This window comes from Rousettus aegyptiacus, unplaced genomic scaffold (assembly GCF_014176215.1).
Source record: "Rousettus aegyptiacus isolate mRouAeg1 unplaced genomic scaffold, mRouAeg1.p scaffold_m13_p_4, whole genome shotgun sequence".
NCBI lineage: Eukaryota > Metazoa > Chordata > Mammalia > Chiroptera > Pteropodidae > Rousettus > Rousettus aegyptiacus.
Window position 1 is genome coordinate 114,978,349 of NW_023416307.1, and position 16,704 is coordinate 114,995,052.

Here is a 16,704-nt window from a genome sequence, read left to right on the forward strand (position 1 = left end):
CTTGGCCAGAGGAAGAGAAAACATTGTCAGGAGGCAGGAGCCAGTCAGTGAGCACAGCCCATGGGCTCAGAGACCTGGCCTGATTCCTGCCGGTCCCTGCTAACACTTGCTTCCACCATTTCACTTAATCGAGAACTGAAGATGGGGGTCATAGTGGGGGAAGGACAAAAGTAGAGATAGTTAAGGGGTGAAGATAAGAGTGGGATATAGAATAAGGAAAGAAGTCTTAGGACATGGAGAAATGCTAGTATGAAAACATTTTGTATAAGAGTATCCCAATTGCCCAGTAAGTTAGGAACAAAGGAGACTACAGTGTAACAAAATTTTAACTTGCTAGTACCATTTGGAATGTGTGCCTTCAATTTGAAAATCATGTGTTCTTTGATTTTTAAAGTTAACAAATTTATACAATATTGATTATATTGATTTTATGTTTCTGAGCTGTTTCCACACAATTTAGTGCTGGTTACCTAGTTCCAGAAGCATAATGTATTTCTAACAGTTTTTCATGTAAATAGCATATCACAATTATGCTAGATGTTGATTTCTGGTCCGAGTTTTGACATGTCATGTCTGTCTTTATTACCATCACTTTTAAGCACCGTTAACACTGATCTTTGCAAAAAAGTGAGCTTTACCACATTAAAAATATTGCCTCAGTCATTACCAAGTATCTGCTTGTGAAGCTGGACACAATGAGTTCACTCTATGCTCCTTTATTTTGGTTTTTATTTTATCTTTAGGACATGTATTAGAAGGAGTGGTATGGCCCTTTAGGGATTATCTACTAATACATTTTAGCAGTCATCCACCTGAAACTGATCCACAATCTAGAGCAGATTCAGTATTGTACTGTGTGAAAGAGGTAAACATTCCTAGAAAAGTACATGTGCTAATAACCTTTTGATGATCTCTTCAGTAAGAATAAGGTGCTTTTAGGAAAATATATGTTAGAAGGCTTAAAATAACACCTAAAGCTAGTTCGTTTTCTTAAGTAAACTATTGTAACTCATTTATAAAAAGATTACTTCAAGAGGGCTAATTTTAAAAATAACAGGAATTTTTATTTTGGACATGAAAAGTTATGTAATAACTAAGACACTCTGAACTCTGACAGTGATCTGTAATAGTTAACTGGGAAAAATTAGACATCAGATTGGCAAGTAATGTATTTTTGGTGTTTGCGTTAAAGTCAAAGAGGCAAATTGGACATGAATCTAGTTCAGAGAAGGAAAGTCCTATGAAAATACTAAATACAGTGGGTACACATATGCTAAGTCATCTGATCAGCAAAGATAGGTTCAGCTTATTTTTCTCTATTTTATCCTGAAAATAAAGACTGTAGGTGTGGTAGAAATGTTTACCTAAGAAACTATTGAATTAGTGAGGGCTTCTTAAATTTGTTATTCATGAATTAAACTTAGAATGTTACAGAGCCAAACAATTCTATTTACAATGCAGGGCACGGACTATTCAAGACTTGATGTTCAGCTGGAAAATGCTTTATCATTGCATTGTCAGAATAGTTATGGTTTTACATTATAATTCTTGACTTTTAGGTATGAAATTGACTTAGCTTTATAGTTTTCATTCTTTAGTTAATGCTACAGTAGTTAATCTTTGTAACAATTTTATCAGCATAAAAATTTTAATTACAAGACTAAGGCATATGTGTTCAGTTATTCATATTGCTAAAGCAGATGTATACATATAATCCTCCCTACAAGTAAACTTCAGAGTCATCACAGATGGTTTTCCCCCTGTAATTAGAGGCAGTAGGAAGGCATCAAGTTCTCTCGCTTCTCATGGGCAGGCTACAGGGAGGAGCATCTGTTGTGGCAGGCTCCTAACCTTTTGCTTGTTGACGCTTGCTGCTCGACATGGAGGAGTTCCGTGCAAAAAGAGGTAGCATCCTTCATGAGGCAGTACTTAGGGCAGACATTGAGCGCATTGTAATCATCTTTGGTATCAGCCTCTCTAAAATGGACCACTATGTATTTGTGCTGATGAGTCTGGCTTCTCAGATCACTGCAAAAGAGGTTAAAAGCAAGGGGGAACAGGTCTTGGGAGTTCTCACAGGGGCTGCCCTCACTCTTGCCACAGGTACCATCACAGATGGTGCTGACATCATTGGAAAGAAGGAAAATGACTTTATCTGCCGTTTTCTTCTGAGTGGTAAGCCACTGCACTGGACCCATCTCGGCTATTTTCTTTTTCTGCCACTTGTCAAGGATAACCTGACTTCTGCAGTGGTTTTGAAGAAATTCAGCGAAGTAACAAACAGTGTGATGGAAACATATTTCAGATGGGTAAACCACAAGAACCTTAATGGGCAGTAGCATGGTAGAAGGAAGGGACATCTTGATCTTTTCTGTAGGAGGAGAAAAGCATTAGTTATCTATGAACAGCAAATGGCAGGCTTTCACTTTAAAGATAATGTAAAAGCTGTATAAATCCTCATCACTAGTCAGTTCTAATCAAGCCATATCTTTTCAAGTAAATTCATAGAAACTATTTAGGTTTTAAGTACTCAGTTGGGTTGTAACTTTAGTATTTTCAGTGCCATATATAAACAGAAACAACTTGACCTCTGACATGTTTTAAGTTGGGTCAACTCAGTAGTTGTTCCATCTACTACCTGCAGGTGGTAGATTTTCTTCATAGCCATAAGGTTCACTGGTACCTCATTTCAGCTGAAACGTAGCTGTAATGCTGTCCTACACGTGCTATAGAACAGAAACTACCTATAAAAGTACTATAATGGAAGCCAAACAACATCTTCTAAATGTAAGTACTTCCAGGCTCACAGTTCCACATGCATTCTTAGCTTAGAGCACGAGATTAATCTTGTTCTATCAATGACATAACAGATGACTCAAAGGCTGCATCTCTTTCCTTTCCTCTGTGTGGAGAAAAGCAGAGGTTTTCAGTGTGCCACCCTCTGTGTGTCTATATAAATACTCTAGTTTCTAAATTCAAATCATCAATGTTACAGAGTTGACAAGTTCCTTAAAGTACATGAATCCAAGTGACTTGTTCTTATGCCCTCAAAATTATTTTTAAGTTGGTTCCTACTAGCACAGAGTATCGCAGGTACAATGCAATTCGTTATTAAACTATCTTTTGCCTATTTCAGTACTTTTAGATGCCTCAATGGTAAAAACAAAATAGTTGATAGTCACCAGATCTGGAAGTCTTGATCCCTGCTTCCTAGCAGACGTGGTTAGTCATTAATTATATCAGTCTTTGCGTGAGTGCTAAAGCATTAAATAGGTGCCATCTGACTCCTGTCTAAGGCCAATGCGATTGTCTCTAGAGGAATTGCCTCAACATTCAAGGTATTATTTCCTCGCTGAAGTTTGAAAGAACTAACTGCATTATAACCCTTACCACGCCTCCATGTTAGACAGATCCCTAGCACCAGCACCCATGTGGCCACCAGCAGAGCCAGAAGAGGTAACCATCCACTCAACATGCTTTTGCCTGGAGAAACAAAGCTTATTCACCTTCGGCAAAACAACCAAATTACCTTCTATTTGACAACTAAAGTTTTTACCCTATACTTTGAGGAAGTTTAGATCCCTTTAACACCAAGGATCATAGATCTCTAAGGGGTCTACAGAATGGTCTGTTTTCTACAGAGTATCCAGATCTTTCATTAGATTCTCAAAAGGGATACAGGACAGGAAATTCAGAACAGTCCTCCAAAGTCATTTTGGCTTCTTACTCCATATTTACGCAGGCATTTTCACTGTGGTAACTAGTTTATGTTGGATTTTTTGTTCTTTGATGAATTAATGTTATTCTGGGTGCAGTTATTTAATACATAGTGCACATAGATATGTGCTGTGTGTGCTATTAAAGGCCATTAGACTAAAAATATGGGGGTAATGCCACCCCCTCATGGGAATGTCGAGGATCGGATAAGCTCAGGCACACAGATGTGCACAAACTCAAGAGCACTGTGCCCAAACAATCAGAAATGTTAGGTACCTAGGTTATCTTCATTGGTTTGGCCGAGCTTCTAAGAATGACACCTTCCAAGTTTTGACCCCTGAGCTAGTTCCCAAACATTTTATTTGTCCATCTGTAACAAAAGCACCAACATCTCTAAATCCAGAGACACATTTTCCAGAACATGCTGCTCTCAGACAACGTTGAGGAGTGTCTTTTGGTGCCAGTATTCCTAATTTGTTATTCAAATGTTGGCCATGTGACCCTGTCAAGTTATAGGAGCAGCTAGGCCACTGAGGCTGATGAGAAAATCAAAATGCAGTGAAGCACATGTTCCCTTGTACAGCAGATCCTTGTGGCACTTCAAACATCCATTTGGCAGTTTATTTTTCCCCCCTTCTTATGCTTGTTAAAGGACCTTGAAGTGATTTTAGAAATAAAGCATTTTTATTCAAATTGCAGGCTCTCTGGGACACCTTTGACATCTTTCCCTGCACCACAGTTCAACGTACATACATAGGCGGGGACTTCCCCTCACACTCCCCATGTACACACACCCTGTCGAATGTTAACTAGGGAGTGGTGAGAGTGGGCCCTTCACGTCCTGAACTACTTCGACCCTGTGAAAATGACTGGCACTTACGGTTATCCGGAGGGAAGGGGACACCTGTTTTTGGGCAGAGCACCACCGTTCCTTTGCGTCGGATGCAGTCATTGCCACAAGTATGGAAATACGGCGTTAACTAAGGAAAAAGGAGAGGCTCAGAGAGTTCCCACCACGCCTCAGAGCAAAATCTCAGCATTATTCCTACTTCCACCAAAACTTCTCTTCTCTTGTTTCTGCTCTGAACCCTGCCCCCTAACCCATACCTTGTAATAGGACATTTTTTCCCCTTGGTCACTTATGTAACAAAGCCCTAAAATCTAAACCAGTGATCCAAGACTGAAATATCTAAGTCTCTTGGGGTCTGAACCTAAACTTTGTACATGTTGCTAACATGTTAGCTTTCATAATGGGTTAGGTTACATCCTTATATACAAATACTTCCTCTAAACAAACAAACGAACCTCAGCTGTAGCGCTCCTATTAAGTCATCCTATATGACAGCTAAGTCCCCTGGGACTAGGAAAGTCTGGTTCCCTCTGCTAGTTCACTTAAATAAACCAAGGCCCTGAAAGGACAGGCGATTGCCCTTCAAAGTTCATACGCTAATGTGGAACTCAAGCCTTCGCATTTTACATCCTTTGTTACTTCATTTTGCAGTTAAAACTGAGGCTTGGGGAAATAAAGCGGTACTCCTGTCTCAGAATGACTCCGAGGCATTGTGATAGAAAATGGAAATAAAAGCACTTTGGAAAGTCAACAGTCACTAATAAAAGCAAAAAGGACCATAACTGTAAGTTCGGTTTGCTGATCTCACCACTGTGAAGACCAAGACCATGATTCCCCATTAAGGTCACTTAATGTGAGACTGCTGGCAGAAGCAAAAGGGAGGAACTTACCTACTCCAACGTTGAAAGGGCTCATCACAAGCCCTTAATGGTGGAGAACTCAGTGTTCTAGTGCCCTCCCCTCCCCAAAGCTCAACACTGACTTTACCTGGACCACAGCACCTTCACTTTCCCCAGTCACTGGAACCATGACAGAAGTTCGAGTTAGTTTTTCCTGGTACTGACAAGTGAAACAAGAGTAAGAAGGATGGGCCATATGAGTGAGTAGATCAAAGACTGGCAATGAAGAAAACACTCCTCCCAAACTGACTTTCAGTTCGTTAGACTATAAAAAGGATTCATTTCATACTTCTGACTCCTCTACTTTTGTTTGGTTCTTGATTCGAAGGGATATCTCCAGGGACGCCCCAGGGACCTGTTTTCTTCTGTTGAATTAATCAAAATAGCCCAGCACATTTGTACAGCAGACAGTCCTGCCGGTGCTCTCTCAAAAGAGAGGCTGTCTAGGGAATCCTAAAGTGTCCACGTTGTTCTTCAACAGGGTAAGGAAAGCTGGAGGTTGAGGGTGGGGGTGGTGGTAAGGAAATGAAGGGAGAAAGCACCTCCGACACAGAAGTCCCAATTACAGTGTTCGTTAGGATAAGAACCATGTATCTGTTTCCAAGTGGACTGATTGTAAAATTCACTTCTACCATATTCTCATTCTTCTTGCAAGCAGTGATGTTTGGATCCCACAGACTACCTATATCAGTCGAAGAGAGAATCACATGGAAAAGTTGTAAATTCTTCCCTCATTCAAGTCCCCAAAAGAGCTTGACAAAAAATATGTTCTCAGGCACACATCCAAGAGATACGGACTCTACTACACAGTGTACTTTTTATTTATCATTGCTCCCAGAATCTCAAAGTAGCAGCTGCCCAAGAAAGTTTAAGGACCCTATATCACTGCTTTGCTAAAATAGCTTCCCCGGGCTGAGGGCAGTAGGAGGCACAGGTTAGGAGACATGTCTAAGGTTATAGAGCAAGTGAATTCAGGATTCAGGATCAGGACTACAACTACTAGAACATTCTGGGTTCCAGGACCTTCATTCATTAGACCATTATGCCAGCTTTCCTGAATGTGAAGAAATAAGGAAATGCCTCACAGCTTAAAGGATACCCTGACAGGTCTAACTCTGAGAAAAAGCCAGTTTAATTCATGTGACTTGCAAATCAGCACTAGGTTAATTTCCAGGAACTTGATATATAATAGCATGTATTATTTTCCCCATCGAGGAGACCATTTCAGGCCCTAGTTCAAACGGTCCTTAGGAGTTCAGCTTTAGGACTGATCCAAGGCCCTCAGACTTCCTCATACCCTGCTGCCCTCCGTACTCTAGACACCTCTCAGCAGGAGGGAGGCAGGAGAGGAAGCACAGTGCTCCAAGTCTGCCTTCCAACAAGTGGACTGCACGCAGCTCAATCTGACAGAGTACACAGGGGTGCCTAAAAGATAGGGGCAGATTCCTTCAAATACCTCTAGCTTCTTTAGCATCCTATGATTATATTACCCAGAAGTTTACACAAGTCCTTGTAAAATCCTTGGAAATTGTACACTTTGGGTCGTTTATCCTGAAGAGGCTGATTTCAAAATTCAAAGGGTAGGGGCAAGTTCTAGTAGTCTAGCATATGAGAGATGACCCCTGTAGGACACATGCTTCTAGGTCATTACTTTAGCTAACACTCCCACCTTGAATGTTTGCTAATCCAAACAGAAGGTACTGAGGGGCTCTGTGGCCACAGGTCAGTGGTATTGGTGTCTGAGCAGATGGAAGGACTTGCAGATTGCCCCCTCCTCCCTCCCGCCCCAAACATGAAGGGTCTTCAGTTGGTGCCACTGTAAATGCAGTTTAGGCTAAAATTCTTAGTTTAACCATGGGGTGGGGCATTTTTCTGTGACAGTTGCTCACTACATAAACCTACTGTAAGAGTTCTCCCCTGGATAGGCTGCTTGATTCGGTGGGCATAGCACTGGCCGGGCATCAGCCTTCACTGTCCGAACAACTTGGATACATAACTCCCCTGCTCACAGCCTCAGTTTCTTCATGCAAGATGGACTGAGCTGTGCCTGCTCAAGTCTGAGTTTCTTCTAATAACAAAAGCAAATGCTGTATTTACTTACCCGCCTCAATGCACTTTTTTTTGTATTTCATTATATGGTCTAGGCAGCCTGGAAATTTGAATGAAAGTTTTTACATTTTAAAAAAGGTATCTCTGCTCCTACCCCCACCCCCACCAATAAATACACACATATATGCTTACCACACCCATAACAAATTGCCGGAGCATTCAAGATGTGAGGTAAGATAGCACATTTAAATAGGACACTAACATTTTACTGTTAAACAGAAGATTATCTACACATGAAAGTGATAATCAGTCTGATTTAAATATAGCTTTTACTAAAACTCTATGCTCCCCACGAGAAGATTCAAACCACCTTTTAAAAATAAGGTTTAATAACATGTGTAAATACTGCCTCTTCCAGGAGATAGAGTTTAGTCCACTCCCACACTCCTACCCCAGGGTGGGGTAGACTTGGGGAAAATAGATTTACATAGAGAAGCTGGGCAGACGACACCTAACCAAGTGATAAAAGTCAACACCACTAATGATGTGTATAGTGTGGACTCCACGCACGCACCCAGGATTGGGAGACATTCCACAGGATGCCTGGCCTGTACTCCTCAAGACTGTCGAGGTCATGAAGGACAAATCAAAACTAAATTGTCATAAACCAGAGGAGAATAAGGAGACACAAAAGATAAAATGCAACTGGAACAGAAAGAAGACATTAATGGAAAGGCAGGTAAAATCCAAATATAGTCTGGAGCTTAGTTAATGGAAATGTGCAAACATTGGTTTCTTAGTTATAACAAACGCACCATGGTAATATAAGATGTTAATGATAAGGGAAACTGAGACGTATGTGGAAACTGTACTATCTTTGCAACTTTCCTATCAATCTAAAATTATTCCAAAATAAAAAACTTTATATTTTTAAAAATAAGGTCTGGTCTCATCAAGAAAGCTGGAAACTACTGTATAGTTAATGGTATGGCACCAAGAACACCCTGGACCAAAACCTCAAAGAACAGCCATTGGAAATTAGCCCCATTTAGCTTCAATGCTTCGCCTATGACAGAAGACAGGAGTGGAGTACAAAACAGGTGGCCCATCCCTGATGGGCATGGCACAGGAACTGCTGCAGCCAGACACCGTGCTGGACCCTTCACACATGATTCTGTCTCATCCTCACTGCAGCCCACGTGTGACATTGCAGGTGTGATATTACAGAGCTGATCATATGTTAGAGCAGAGGAAAGAACCCAGCATTCAATTCAACTTCACCCTACCTCTCACCGATAGCTCAGGGGACAAGCCTACTGATGAGCCCATATCCTCAGAGACCCAGCAGCATGCTGTCAAACAACACAGCATGCTAGGAAGCCAAATGTTTTGCATCAATGACAAAGAGTAGCTAAAGTGCATTGATCAAGAAGAATCAGAGTTTGAACAGCTTTATTTTTAGTATGTGTATAACCCAGGCCGAGTTACTTAAGCTCTCAATTTCTTCATCTGTAAAAGAGGGCTGTCCCAATCCCGTAGTTGCTGGAGGCTCAAGTGAAATGATGTATGTCAAGTGCTCAGCCTAGTGCCTGACACACAGAAATGGGATTCACCCTAATTTTACTGTTCTTCAACTCTGTGAGTGAGGTGCAGTTACTATTGTGTTTGTATTCCAGATGAGGAAACTAAGACTCGGCACGGTCAAATGCCATGTCCAGGGTACCCAGGCCTCTCTGTACCAAAGCACATACCCCAGAGTGAGCATCCCAGCAAAACAGAATAAAAGGAAGTTTACCTGGCGAGGTGAAATTCACAGACATGGAGGGGCTGTCTTCATTCATATTTGCATTGGGGATATTATGGGCCCCAATAAAATAGAGTGTATTCAGCTCTACAGGAAAACCAATGTAGAAAAACATCCACTGAAAGGCAAAGCAAGGAAACCCTGAATTGCTGCAATGCAGAAATAGAGTACCTTTGTGTTGCACTTTTCATTCATAATTTCATTCCTCAACCTACTGCAGAAACTTGTCTCTCGCCAATGTCTATTTAGGGAATGGACCCCACACAATTTTTCAGTGTAACTCAAAGAATCAGAGAAGTAAAATTTTAGAGCCAGGATATAATTTACGTTTGGCTCCCCTGACTTTGCTGATGGGGAAACTGAGGCTGAGAGATGCTGACTTGCCGAAGACACCCAGCAGAGAAGTGCCTAGAAATGGGCTTTGATTCCAAGGCATCGTGCTCTAAACTTAAAGTTGTAGCTGCTCACCAGCCTGTGTGTGCAGCACATCATCCATACATATTCCTCAAGCACAGGGCCTACCTAGTTTAAGGACAATTAGCCAAGTTCCTCAAAATGCTTACTTTGCCACCAGAGGGTCTGCTCTGAGTCTGGAATACCTCTGTGTAATTGCACCTCACACAGCCGTAGGACTGGAAGCTGCTTTTGCCTGTCACACAGATCTTGGTGGCCTTCAACAAGCGGATGCTGGCTACCAAGAAAGACAAGAAAGAAGTTGTTCATTTAGCACCCACTATGTAACCAGCTTGATGCCGGAGAGTTTGCATGCCTCATCTCATTTCATATTCACAACAACCTTAACAGGCACCATTACTATCCCCAGTTTACCAATGGGGTGAGTGAGACTTATGGAATTTCATGGAGCATTGCCCAATCTTACAAAGCTCATCAGGGGCAGTATATGGATTCAAATTCCAAAGCCCATCCTCCTTCCTCCTCACAGGTAAGCCTGAATTTCATAGGATACCTGCAAAGGTGACTCTAGCTCTGCAGTATTCTGGGTCTCTTGAGAAGAAAAAGCCCTTCCAAGTGTCATCACCAAACCATGCCTGTTCTGACTGCACTTTTATCCAGGCTGATTCTTCTCCCCGGAATGCCCTTTCTTTCTCTTCTCTGCCCCTTCAGGGCTTACTCCTTCAAGGCCCAACTTATGTCTATAACAATACCTAACAAATACAAGAGTTCACACTCTCTGCTAGGTGTGGGGCCAAATGCCTTACTGAATCCTATAATTTTAAAGTGGTCTCACCAGGGGCCTCTCCTGCTCCTCCTTGCTTCTGTCTCACTCGCATGGAGCAGAGCTCCTTCCAGGATTCCCCTGACACTGTCCCTGTGTCTGTCTGTAGTGACTCACCACTCTGTGAATGGCACTCCTGACCAGAGGGAATTTAACTAAATTTAGTGGGTGGAAACCACCAACATAGGACCCCAGAATTGGTTCATTAAAAGAACCCAAAATCTGTCTTGGGGGAATGCCAGGACGTCCACAATGCCATTTGAGAAGTGGAAAAGTAATCTACCTAAGCCAGTGCTTTCCCTAAACTTGAGGGAATCATCTCTCGCCTTACCCTGTCGTCTTCCATGAAGTATATCATTACATACAGAGAAGTACACAGATCAGACGTGTACCACCCGATGAGTGTTCACACTTATGTAGGCAGTACCCAGGTGGAGAAACATCCCCAAGAGTGTCCCTCACGCTTCCATTCGGTTATTCCCGCCCCAAAGTAACCACTGCCCTGATTTCCAACCACTTAGAAGTTTAGTTTTGCTTGTTTTGCATTTTTAAAAATGGAATCATGGTCTATATGACTGTAGGCATGCATGCAGATATGAATGTATGAACTCTTTAGAATCTGGCTTCTTAAATTTGTGAGGTTCATCCATATAGTGTATAGTTACAGACTATTCATGCTCATTGCTTTATTGGATTCCATTTTGTGATTTCCAATTCTACCATCAGGCATTTGAGTGCTTTCTATTTTTTGGCTGCTATGCATAATGCTACTACAAATATTCTAATATATGGTTTTTGTGTATACACACACATATATATTCTGCTGAGTATATGCCTCATATGAAATTAATGGGTCATTTAGTCTGCACATTTCTGCTTTAATAGACACTTTAGGCCTTAACTTTTATTGATATGAACTTACCATCTGCCCGGAGTATCCAGCTTATGTTCATCAAAATTGAATAGTCCTCCAATGCAACACTTCTTTTAACAGGTTCCACTCGAAGATCTCTCAAGTCCCCTGGGGTCAGAGTGTGTCTGACCATCCACTCTGGAGATGGTCCTGGGAGAAGGCGAGATTGCCCATGACATGCCCCACCTTAGCCCAATTTGATCCCATCTCCTCTAAGTGATCCATCCTGACCCAACTCTCATTCATAATTTATATCTTCTTCCTACTAAAGCAGGCCAGACATTTCTCAGTGCTGACTGATTTATAGCCAAGGTGATGCTCAACCTCTTGGCTCACTCTTACAGAGCACCTGAGACTGCTTCAGGTGCCTCTGTATGTATATGTGTATGTATTTAGTGTATTAGACATGTTAATTAGGATCAGTCCTGCCTTCCCCAGGCTTCAGCCTGGACTCCAGCCAACTGGTTTATACAACTCCCACTTCCTACCTCCTGTCTTTGCTGGTACCATCTCTCCTCCAGCTCACCCTCTTCATCCACATTTTTGAGCACGAGTACACCCATTCTTCAAATACTACAATCTCAAACACTCCTTCTCTAAAACATTTGCTTCCTGTCCCTAACTGTAAGTGACCTTCCTCCCACAGTACTTGATTTCCCTCCTAGGAGTGGCAGACTTCGCTTTCTACCTTGCACAGCAATTCCTGCCCTCCCTAAGTCCCTTTTACTAGCCAGGAAGCCAGCCCATCCGAAACACCAGGAGCTGTGTGTTGGGTCAACAGAGGCTTCATATGCATCAGGTAACAAAGCGATGGTTCACTCTGAGCCTAGTCTCTAAGGACCCACTGCTTGGATTCAAGCCCACTGAATCCAACTGTGCTTTTAATTTCAGTGTAAAGCCCCAAATACCCATTCCCGCTAGTGCACCTACCAGTTTCAGGGCCACACTGAATCGTCTGCAAGAGAGAAAGAAACCAAATATCAAGCTGAACGCCAGCAAACTACCAGCCAAATTAGTGAAAAATACCATCTTTTCCCTTAAATGCATATACAAGAGGCAAAAGAAAAGCTGAGCTGGTTTCACTTCACAGTTTGGAGGAGACTAAGCTGCCTCATGGTAGTCTATGATGAACCAGATTAGCCATCAGTATACGAGATCTGCAAGCCTGCTTATCACCTCACAGACCAGAGGTGTGTCTCCACCTCTTCCTGGGTCTCTGCTTTCCCTGCTACAAGCAGGGGCTGACTCTGGACCATCATGAAGACCCCTTCACACTCTAATGTTTAACTGTAGGTTTTCAGGGCAGTCTAGAGTATTTTTTCCCCCAGGTTAAGGACTGGCTGTGCTAAGAAGTTGAACAGCAGAAAGCTATGAATGCATTTCATGGTTCCTTCCCCAGTTTCTTTAAAATATTCATCTTCTAATACAAAAGGACTGATTCACTTGAGCTATTTATAAAATCATAAAGCAACTGTAATTTCTTCATGTTATCTTTTTAAAAGGAGCTAAAAATAAAAAAATATATATCAGTGTTCAAGAAAGCAGTACTAAATCCTTTGAAGTTAACTACTTATATCTTTTTATAAGAAAAACAATCAGTACTATGGTTTTGGAATAAATACTGGACCTAAAATATTAACTTTTATGCAGCAGCAAGTACTAGTAATAAGACTCAATGTAATGATAAATTCACCAGCTCTGGCTGCTGATCTCTCTCCTAACACTTTGTAAGACAGAAGGAAAGACTTTTAATGGTTTGAGTTATCTAGATTTAGGCAAAATTGTCGTTGCCCTTTTTCTTTTTAAAGCTGAACTCCCAGCGTATCATCAGACATTTTTTTAAACAAATAAGCCACCATATTGGGAGCTTTCTGTTAAAGGGCTGTCGATCCAAGTTTTAGGAAGAAGCAAAGCAGCAGCTCTAAACTTTACAAAGTGTTGGCCTGCTGGCAACTACTGCAAACACAATTCTTCCCTTAGTGGAAAAGGCCAAGGGGGCCACGAACTGAGACAGAAGGCAAGGATAGAAGCAGAAGACATCAGGGCACATGAATGGGGTTTGTCTTTCCATAACCATCAAAAGCAACCACCATGCTTTTATGTTACCTGCTGTGCTAAAAGGGCAGGGATATAATTTCAAAAGCTATTTTGCAGATGAGCTTTTTCTTATTTAGTGATCCAGAAGACTTCCTCAGTCCTTCTGTCTACCAGGCAAGAAAGGAAACTCAAAAGGAGCATTCAGGAGCTTACCAGTTCCTGGAACAAGATGCCCCAGCACAGGACTAAATCACCATGGCAAAAATAGGAGTGGTAAAGGAGAAGCAGTTCTTGTGCTCCAAAAGGTGAGCAGACCTCTAGACCCCAAGCAATAACAATATTGAGCACCTACTACACGCCAGGCTCTTTGCTGCTGCTCTGCAGGCCCTGTCCCTGTTCCTTAGTAACTCTGGTAAGTTAGGTATTACCCTTCCTTTTTATAGATGAGGACACCAAGGCTCAATGAGCATAAATGACTGAGTTAAGAACACATGTTAGCATTTGAGCCTAGGTCTGCATGATTCCCACGCCCCTGACTCTAGCAACCTGAAGCCCAGTGTCGCCTGGATTAGTCAGGCTGCCTCAGAAGATGCAGACATCCTCCCTTCAGATGGCCCTCTGCGAAAGCCTTGGAGAGGCATGAGCTGGCGGGTCGGCCACCGTCAGGGACCAGGCTTGAAAGACGGGAACGCGGAAAAGGGGCACGAACAGGGGCTTACCGGCTCCGGGGACACGGCGCCCCAGCACAGCGCGGCCAAATTCAGCAACATCAGCGACATCGCAAGGTCACCGCCCCCCATCGCGTGGGACCCGGGCCACACTCCAGCGGAGCTTTTATCTGGGAGACTCTGGCCACCCCTCCGGGCTCCACCTCCCAAAGCGCCGCCCAGGCCCCGCCGCCCCTTCCCCGGCTAGGGCGCTCGAAAGAGCCTTCGCCTGCTCTAATTCCAAGGGATGGACCAGGTTCTAGCGGCTCCGGGGCCGTCGCGGGCACAGCACGAGCAGTCTCCGCGCGCGCCGGCCCCGCGCACACGTGCGTGCAGTAAGCCAGGTGCACTATTGCATTCACGCCCTCGGGCTGCGCGCGCCCCGCCCGCCGGAGCCAGCCGGCCAGCCTGGCGCGCGGCTCACCACGCCGAGCCGACGGAGTCTGAACAACCCGCGGTTCCCCTCCTGGCCGCGGAGAGCGCGCGGTACGCTGGCGCCGCCAGTTAAAGTGTAACCGAGCAGGGGCCAGGCTTTCACCGCCTCCAGCTCTTCCTGCTTCGCCGCAGCTGACTGTCCCGGCATTCGGCCCCCGCTGCGGAGGGTGAGTAGTAGGGTATGCGCCCCGACCCTCGGCTAACCCTGCCCATAGTGGCGCCTTCCGCGCTCGAACTCCCGCTCCTCACAGGCCTGGCTGCAGCCGCGGAGCCCCGGGCGGCGTTGGTGAATCGAGAGGACCTGGGTTGGACACTGTGACTGGGGCGCCACTTTACGAAAGTGCCAAGCCCCAGAGAGTAAAAGGGGTGGGCTGCGGGAAGCAGGTCTTTTTTAATTCTTCCGGAAGCTAGTTCTCTGTAAGAACTAAGTTATATGTTATTAGAGTAAGAGAAATCCTCCTTTCTCCAGATTTTTCTGGTAAATGTGAATTTCCTCAAAATGAAGTCTGACCCTTAACACATGCGTACCCAAAAGCCGTTTTGCTGTGGTCCTACTGTGCATACATGTGGTGTTCTAGATGACATTTCTAGAGGACTGGTCTAGTTTGGAACTTTGGTTCTCCAGTTTCACTGTGCCCAGGATATCTCAGTATTGCCTTAAACGCAAATTCTGGGCCCCTGCTCAGAGAGTCTTACCAAACCTCTCAGGTGGGGCAGGGTCTGGGATCATCATTTAACAAGCCCTCCCTGCTAATTCTGATGCAAACGGCTGTGCGGGGAGGGAGGTCCGGGTCCCCTCCCCCACTCCCCCCTTATAGTAGTTTGGGCAGAGGATAACAAAAATCAGCTGGGCTAGCAGTGGATCTCAGAGCTTGGAATTTGGCTCCTTAAGCCCCCTCTGTGTGCAAAGGATGAGGTTAGGGGGACCAACTCGAAGTACCTGAAACTTGTAGGGCTAGTTAGCTCCATTCTACGGATGAGGAGAGCAATGCCTAGTTTTATGGATGCAGTTGTCACCTGACAAGAGGTTGACTTAGTCAAACAGCTGTTTTTGCTGTGGTCCTACTATGTGCCAGGCCTGGCTCACCTGCCAAGTTCAGATTTGGGGCTGCATAGAGTGGGTCCAGCCTCAAAGTCAGCTGGGGGTGCTGGCATGCATACTTACGGAGTTTCATGTGATGTTTCTAGAGGATTGGTCTGGTTCCTACCAAGGATAGCAGCTCAGGTATGGCTGTTGCCTCATCCTTGCCTTGGGCTGGGTTGTTCAGCCTCTCTAAGTTACTTTGAGCCCTGTAGTCCCCTAGATCATTTCCGACTCTAATAGTTGTCTTTCTGCTTAGCAAACATTACAGGTTGCCAGTGCTGGGGTGCAAAGGTGAACAACACTTGGGTGCTGGCAGATGGGCCCTTGGGCCGAGGATGAGTGCAGTGAGAGTATGTTCAAGGGCACTCATGTCCACCCTGTGGAATGGCAAATGGAAACAGCCTCATCTGCCAGCTTGAGATCATGAACTTTGTCCCACGATGTTAAGGAACCACAGCAGAGGTTTAGGTGGTGGTCAATTTTCAGTTTTAGGAAGTCCACCTGGGTGGCTGTACAGGGCAGTGGGTGGCCAGCTCCTCTGAGTCCAGCAAGGAAGCAGCTGCTAACCAAAATACTTCACTCAATGAATAGCCGAGTCCCTGCCGTGGGCCAGGCTGGAGCTGTGCTGGCTTTTCAGCTGTGTGCCAAAGCAGGCCCTGCTGTGGGAGCTTCGGACTGTTGAGTGGGAGAGGTTTGGGGACAACCAGGAGTGCAAAGGTTAAGCCTGGAGATAGGATTTATGAGGCAGATATTTACAGAGAATGGTAGAGAGGGGAGGAGGTTAGGGCCCTAGGGGAGGAGAGCTTTGTGGAGTGAGGTTCAGGAGGGGCTACACCTGGAGTGAAGGGTAGCCCATGGGGTCAGATGGAGTAGAGGTCACAGAGAGAGGAGGCTAAGACCTCCTGACCCATAGTGGCCCTGCCTCCAGGGGCTGAATCTGGCCTGAGGGGAGCCCCTGACTTGGGTCACTGA

The 16,704-nt window shown here is 44.3% G+C and overlaps 2 protein-coding genes across 5 annotated transcripts in view; one reads left to right on the top strand and one right to left on the bottom strand.

Annotated features, from left to right (window-relative positions):
• Positions 1-730: 730 nt before the first annotated feature.
• Positions 731-15,951, bottom strand: IL17RB (interleukin 17 receptor B). Of its 3 annotated transcripts, none has more exons than XM_016156360.2 (11): positions 15,814-15,951; positions 12,400-12,424; positions 11,479-11,619; positions 9,883-10,010; positions 9,311-9,437; positions 7,568-7,615; positions 6,009-6,148; positions 5,555-5,626; positions 4,598-4,697; positions 3,391-3,483; positions 731-2,371 (listed from the first exon to the last, which is right to left on the bottom strand). In XM_016156360.2, the coding sequence occupies exons 3-11, from the start codon at positions 11,600-11,602 to the stop codon at positions 1,815-1,817; spliced, it is 1,389 nt and encodes a 462-aa protein (XP_016011846.2). In that variant the 5' UTR covers positions 11,603-11,619; positions 12,400-12,424; positions 15,814-15,951; the 3' UTR covers positions 731-1,814. The 3 variants fall into 3 exon arrangements, with proteins under 3 accessions (XP_016011846.2, XP_016011845.2, XP_036074512.1); XM_016156359.2 differs by lacking the exon at positions 15,814-15,951 and adding an exon at positions 14,226-14,526; XM_036218619.1 differs by lacking the exon at positions 15,814-15,951 and adding an exon at positions 13,720-14,197.
• CHDH (choline dehydrogenase) overlaps positions 14,617-16,704 on the top strand; it is a 29,955-nt gene continuing 27,867 nt past the window's right edge. Inside the window, exon 1 of one of the 2 annotated variants that reach the window (XM_016156357.2) lies at positions 14,617-14,815. The gene's annotated coding sequence lies outside the window, so the exon portion shown is untranslated. The remainder of the gene's footprint in view (positions 14,816-16,704) is intronic. The other variant, XM_016156355.2, reaches the window with a different exon arrangement.